Source organism: Hordeum vulgare, chromosome 4H (assembly GCF_904849725.1).
Source record: "Hordeum vulgare subsp. vulgare chromosome 4H, MorexV3_pseudomolecules_assembly, whole genome shotgun sequence".
Lineage (NCBI taxonomy): Eukaryota > Viridiplantae > Streptophyta > Magnoliopsida > Poales > Poaceae > Hordeum > Hordeum vulgare.
The window spans coordinates 594,060,655-594,067,750 of NC_058521.1; the positions used below are offsets into that span (position 1 = coordinate 594,060,655).

At 43.7% G+C, this 7,096-nt stretch overlaps 1 protein-coding gene and 1 long non-coding RNA gene across 2 annotated transcripts; both read right to left on the bottom strand.

Annotated features, from left to right (window-relative positions):
- Nucleotides 1-421: 421 nt before the first annotated feature.
- Nucleotides 422-1,216, bottom strand: LOC123450867. The gene is made up of 4 exons (XM_045127920.1): nucleotides 1,062-1,216; nucleotides 880-984; nucleotides 632-794; nucleotides 422-556 (listed from the first exon to the last, which is right to left on the bottom strand). The coding sequence occupies exons 1-4, from the start codon at nucleotides 1,190-1,192 to the stop codon at nucleotides 422-424; spliced, it is 534 nt and encodes a 177-aa protein (XP_044983855.1). The 5' UTR covers nucleotides 1,193-1,216.
- A 2,128-nt stretch (nucleotides 1,217-3,344) lies between these two features.
- Nucleotides 3,345-4,205, bottom strand: LOC123447394. The gene is made up of 3 exons (XR_006631498.1): nucleotides 4,163-4,205; nucleotides 3,699-3,765; nucleotides 3,345-3,487 (listed from the first exon to the last, which is right to left on the bottom strand). It is a non-coding gene; the product is annotated as an uncharacterized LOC123447394 (long non-coding RNA).
- Between the last annotated feature and the right edge of the window lie 2,891 nt (nucleotides 4,206-7,096).

The following is a 7,096-nucleotide window of genomic DNA, read 5'->3' on the forward strand; positions in this document are numbered from 1 at the left end:
TTTTTAAAATAAATTGTGTGTAGCAAAAAGATGTGTAAATAGAAGTTATGTAATTGCTTATTATAATTGTACATACCTGACCGCTGTTGTAGCTTTGTGCTCCCTCGCTTGTCTCAGCCCAACGATTCTCCTCGGGCATCCTAATCCCTCGTGTGGGCAGATATGGCTGAGATCCTTGAATGTGTGCGCCATATGCTGTATATGCATCCTGCTCCACGAAATGAGTCTGTTCGGGTGTCGATCCTACATCTGGAGCATTTACCTGTGATGTCTGCCCATGTATTGATAGAGATGAGTCATGTCGTGGAAGTGTCGGCATAGTATTACGACCCTCTGCCCACCGCATGGACGACGACGGCGCCCCACTCGGTCTAGCTGACCTCGGTTCCGGAATGTTGTACGCTGCAGTGACAACGTCATTCTATGTACCGCATCTCGTAATCCTTGTGCTCACAAATTCGCTAATTTTTTTAAACCATGACCTGCGTTTAGGATCAATTCCCTCGGCTCGCATTCCTTCACTCGCCATCGCTTGTACTTGGGTGCAAATATCAATCTGAAAAAAATCGTTGTTCGTTGGTTAAATTGTTCATGAAATGATGGACCTGAATAGCAAGATGTTGATTATTACCGCGGAGTCACGATAGTAAGCTGATGATGTGTCCATCCGTCTCTGCAACTGTTCCATATGCGTTGGATGTGTTGGCATCGTAGGTGGTTCACTCGTCAGTCTAGTACGCGTGCTCATGCGATACCAATTATAGTACGCTTCTGTCGTAGTTGCATCGTACGTTCTCCATAAATAAATTAACATTACTAAATTGACATCACATTCTGTATTTTATAAGCACATAATTAAATTAACATTAGTAAAATTACCGTTGCTGAGGCACTATATTTTGTAGAGCTTCATTATTCCACTGATTTATCCATTCAATGTTTTCTGCATTCCAGTCCACACCAGATCTGCCCATATTGCTCATCCTGTAATTATAGATAACAAAAAAAAATTCAAGAATAGTTGATGGAATATCTATTTAGCTAGGTCACATCTTACTTACTTATGAGTTTCTTCGTCGATACATCTTGGAACCGGTGGTGGAATATCTTGATATAGACCGAACTGTCTCATGACACGGTCAGGATTATACGGTTCCACAAACCATAGATAGAGTAAATTGCAGCGAGTCATCCAAAAGGCACTATCTCTCACGCATTCCACTCGCATGTGTTGCGAACCAAATACCATATCAATGTGCGCCTCAGTCCACGGGTTCCATGTTATTAGTGAGTCGTTAAGAAGCTCAAATTGATCATGGTATATGGGGTAACAATTTTTTGCAATTTTAGTAGACCATTTTTTTCGACCCAGCATCCACCGAGTGGACATAGTTACAACACCCTCACCATAGTTGTACGGGGTTGCGGGTTCTACTATCTGCGGTCGTCCTACAGGTAAGTATTCCCAGGACCACAACTGTAGAAACTCGTAGGAGACACAAAGTAATGGAGCTTTAGATGTGAATGCCGTTTTTTGAGTGGCATCACACAACCCTCGGTATGTGTGAGAAAGCAAAGCAGAACCAAAGCTATATGGTGGATTTTGGGGTAAAGGTTCGTCTACTATCTTTGCGGCAAAATAGATGAGACCAGGCAAAACTACATCCCCGTGAGAATTAGGAAACATCACACCGAAGAGCCACAACAAATATGCAAACAAGTGTCTCTTCGTTGTCTCAGGATCAGCATGGGTAGATAAAATTTCGAAGTTAATACGAAGCCAGCTGTGTGGGACACCTCGAGGCGGACCAGAACGATCTGATATGGGCATTTCGAGCCTCAGACGGGCAGAGACATCTGCTGGCCAATTAGGAGAAACTCGTGGATGTACCACTGGCACACCTCTAATTGGTAAAGTTGTGATCATTGACACATCTTTTAGAGTAGGTGCAAGCTCTCCACATCGAAAGTGAAATGTGTGGGTCTCCGGTCTCCATCTATCAACGAGGGATGTCAAAAGGGATGGGTCGGCAGTAAAACTACCTCGACGAGCTGCGATGTTCGCAAAATGTAGGAGTCCATAAGCCTCAAGGTGTTCAAGGAACCGATTCTCTATTGACCAGGGCGTCTTTACAGTTCGAAGCCGGAAGGTCTGAGGAGGATTTTCATGATTTGGATTTATGAAAAGCTGGCAACGGTGGTGGTTGTCGTGATAACCATTCAAAAGCTGGGGCATTTCAGCCATAACCTGCAATCACGATGAAAAAAAGAGTCCCCCTATTAGCAACTGAAATCTGATGCAGCATTCTAGGGGCAAAAGAGTACGCCTCCTCATAGGTTCCATACAACCTCTGAAATATCTTTTCCTTTGCATGACGAGCCTTGCTATAGCTGACAGGGAAACCAATCAGATCAGATGCAGTTGCACGCAAATCCCTAATACTAATATTAAGACTTTGCTGCACAATGGTTTGCATCACCTGTGACACATATTCTGCAGTCACGTTGCGGTGCTCTGAAAGAGTGCCGGTTTGCTCACAACCATGTTGCTCTATTTTTGTGACATGCCATGGCTGACATACCCCAGGCTTCTGGCGAGCAATAACTCTTCCGCGGCAACCCGCTTCGCGATGGATGCATATGAGCTTCAACTCCTTTTTATCAGACTGCTTCACTCTATGTTGCCTGTGTATAGCAATTGCATAGCTATGTATTGCTTGTTTAGCAGATTTCTTATCTGGGAAAATCTGTCCAACGGCCAGACTCCCCGCGTCTAGGCCAGCAACAGAGTGAAATTCATTGGTGATGCTCATAACCTGTAAAAACTCTGGGTTGATTGCTGCAGCGACCGCATTCTCAGGAGGAACAACTTCATCATCATCTGATTCCGAAGACGCGGAAGAATGACCATCATCGTCATCATCTAGCGCCTCCGGCAATCCCTCGACATGTTCGCTCATGTCAACGACCGCAGACCAATATCCCGTGTCATACACTTGATGGCCACCTGTTGGTTCCGTTGGGCCGGCGTCGGGGGCTACAGTTATGGCCATATGTTCGCCACCGCTTGGTTCCGATGGGCCGGCGTCGGGGGCTACAGTTATGGCCAACTCGGCCTCACCGGCACCGCTACTGCACTCGGCGACATCACTGGCAGAAATGAACTCCACATAAACCATGGGTTGTCCATACATGGAGTTATTGGGATTGCTTGCAAAACCCATGTACGACGCCCATGCTCTTTCACCGGTAACCCGTCGCAAAACCCAACGATTTCCTCCCTCAACCACGAAAGCCTCCAGGGTCATTTTTTTTTCATTCATCGCTGAACCAAACATCGATCGGATGCACCTTCTAACTGCCGCATACTCTACATTAACCATGTCTTTCACTACAACCGTAGTCATCCCGCACCTAGACACATCCACACCAGAAGGACCCTCACGTACGATGTGCCCATAAAACACTAACAAATTTTCCATAGTACCTAACGAGCAGCCATATTTACATCGTTAGTCCATTAAAAATCATATTTTTAGATTTACATTGTAATAACAACATCAATTACTTATCTTTTTTACATATAACAATTTAACAACATCCATTACATCTACGCATAATAATTTATATTGTATCATTTATCGTCACACTACATCTATAAAATAAATAGAAGATGAATTACAATATGTCATTCATACCTCTGGTTTAAATAAGGATATCCTTCCGAATATAATATATCACCAGAATAATATCAGCGAATTCCACCTATTTTCATATGAACAAAAATATTACACACATAATTATTTTCGTGCTAGCAAAAGTCTAAAAATACATACTGCATATATATATATATATATATATATATATATATATATATATATATATATATATATATATATATATATATATATCACGAATCATATTTCTACGGGGTTGGCAAATTATCAAATAAACAAATATATTACACACGCGTCTTGCATGTAATAATACTAATGGAGCTAACATATTATTACATGTTTTTTACAAAAATGCTAGTTACATAGGCATTTCTCCGGCTCCTTTCTAAATACCAGTTGCATGCAAACACGAACAAATCATCGGTAATATATGAACATAGTCGACCTATTATCACATGAACACAAATATGAACAAAGTCTCATACCTTGATCTTCAACTTAGTAGTTCATATCGCATGACAAAATAGTTCCACAAAAGTGATAATACGCTCCCTAAGACAAAAGAAAACACATACTTAGAAACTAATCAAACAAAATAAAAACATCATGCATGCAAACACGACCAACAGAAATGGAAAGCTCTTACCTTGATCTATCTTTTCTTCAACTACAACGTCTTCAAAATAGTTCCACAAAAGTGATAATACGCTCCCTAAGACAAAAGAAAACACATACTTAGAAACTAATCAAACAAAATAAATACATCATGCATGCAAACACAACCAACAGATATGGAAAGCTCTTACCTTGATCTATCTTTTCTTCAACTACAACGTCTTCAAAATCTCACTTTAATCCGTCCTAAATCGCCACATAAACATTCATACGGAGTGAGAAAGAGAAGAGAGTGAGAAAGAGGAGTGACACGGGAGGCAACGGCAGGAGAAGAGAGTGAGAGAGGAGGCAGCGACGCGGTTGGCTTATAAAGGAGTAAATTTCGCACGGTTTCGTCGGTGGAGAGCGGGAAAAAATCTCACAGTTCTGGCCGGCCGCGCGGGAAAAATTCGAGCGGGAAAGAGCCTCGGAATCAGCGCAATCAATCAGCAACAGTGCCGGCGCGCGGAAAAAGTGCACCTGGCCGCCTGCTCCCGAGGCGGCAGGGCCCACCCGGCCTTGTCCGTTACGGACAGGAGGAATCGGGAACGGATCCCGCGCTGGCCACCAGGGGCGGTGGCGGTAGGCCCCGGCCGCCAGGGGCGGTGACGGCAGGCCCCACGGCCGCCTCCTGCGGTGGCGGCAGGTGCCACGTGCCGCCTGGCGCGCCTGCCGCCGCCCGGGGTGGGGGTCTTTTTAGCCGTTTGCATTCGCAGGTGGTCTTTTTTGACAATCCCACTCGACAGGGGGTCCTTTTGGACAAAAATTCCCGTATGTGTAGAAATATCATTGCTCTTCTGCAAACGTGAAACACAGTAGCGGCCGAGCGTCTTCTTTAAAAATACCATAGCTTACATCGACCTAGATCCATCATATTCCTTCCTATGAACATCATATATAATTCTGCATCATTCCCCTTGATTATATCCATCATCATTCCTAAGATAAGAAGGCGTTTATTTCTCGCCTGGCGTTTTGCAGACCTGGAACAACTTGGCCTTTCTTTCACAGTTTGAAAGAAAAGACACCCGTCGGTATCCTCTCGTCTCACCGTTGTTCGCCATACACGTTCCTCTCATCACCCTGTTTACGATAACGCAGAAGTCATCTGACAAACCACGGCTTAGATGTCAGTGCTAAGTGCTAACCATGACGCGATCGATTCGAGCCAGCCACAACAGGCGACGACAGCCTCCTCATTCACCCGGTCGGCATGGTCCTCGGTAAAAATAAATAGGCCGGAGTCTATAAATGTTGGACAGATCGAGTTTCAATGGCGAAGAAAAGACATTACTCCAGCAACAAATTGGAAAATAAATGGAGAGATGCTCCATTAATTAGAGGCCAAACTAGGCTCCAAATCCTACTCTCGTGGCGCCATGGCCATGAGACACGCGATCAGCCGGTGTTTCAGGAAACGGCCTCTTATCGCTACTGCTACTATAATAGTAAATCGGGATACTCGGTCGCGTTCCCCTGGTAGAGTTGCTTTCTTACACAGGATCATGCTGATCGATCGATGGCGATGCTAGTTTTCATATCATATGTATAGTCCCTCGTTACTTTTTGAGACGTTCCTCAGCTGTGCTTCCACCTGAACATGTAATTAGTTTCCATAAACTTCTCGTCTCTTCCGTTGGGTTGGTGGGAATAATCTGACTGACTCGTTGTCGAACTTTTTTCTGTGGTTGCCATGCGTTTGGATCTGGGGCGAGGAGGGACAGAGTCAACCAGATACTGGAAATATTCTTAAAAAAAGGGATGTGGCCAACCGTCAAAAACAAACGGGCGGTGGCAACCACTCTGGGGCGGCCGGCGCGGCCGGTGCAGGAGGCGGCCGGCGCGGGAGGTGGCCGGCGCGGGAGGCGGCCGGCGCGGTTTCCCCAGCCACTTGGTTATCCATCCTCCCAACCACCCTAGCCAAACAAAAAAAAGGATAACCCTACCCTTACAACCAAACAAAAAAAGGGCTATCCCCAACCACCTGGTTGGGGATACCCACAACCACCTAGCCTATCCCTCCAACGAAACACACCCTAACATTCGTTCTGGTGGTCAGGACATACATGATTGTTTCCATGGATATTGGTGTTCGGTATTTCCACATAATCCCAGTATCCCCACTGATCCAGCTTCATTTCATGTAAAAAAAATCTTATAGACTCCAACTTCAATTTAGTTCAGAGTACTAAACCTCCAACTGAACACAAATTAGTTGTAATTAAACTAAGCATACCATCTCCGGCATGCAGTGGCACATGCAACATGCAACGTCTCACATGCATGCACATATTAAATGTTCAATATTTCATGGGGTGTGACAACGGAGGAGCCAGCGCACCTAACTAGACAGAATTAGACTCAGAAAAGAAAATAGAGAAATTAAAGCAAGGCTTATAATATATCCAGCAACCAACTACTTCCTCTGTTTCTAAATATAAATCTTTTTAGAGATTTCAATAAAAACTACATACAAGTGTATATAGACATATTTTAAAATATAGATTCATTCATTTTTATCCGTCTGGAGTTTATATTAAAATCTCTAAAAAGACTTAATTATATTTATAAACAAAGGGAGTAATACAAGACTATCATGTCATTAAGAGGCAATATTATTAAATACTCATATAACATGGTTGACGATAATGTTGCCTATTTGGTTAGTTATTTCTTTTCTATTTTCTCTTTCCTTTCTCTCATTAGAGCATTGTTAGTAATAAAGCCAACCACCGGCTATATAAGATTGCCATGTAACTTGTAGC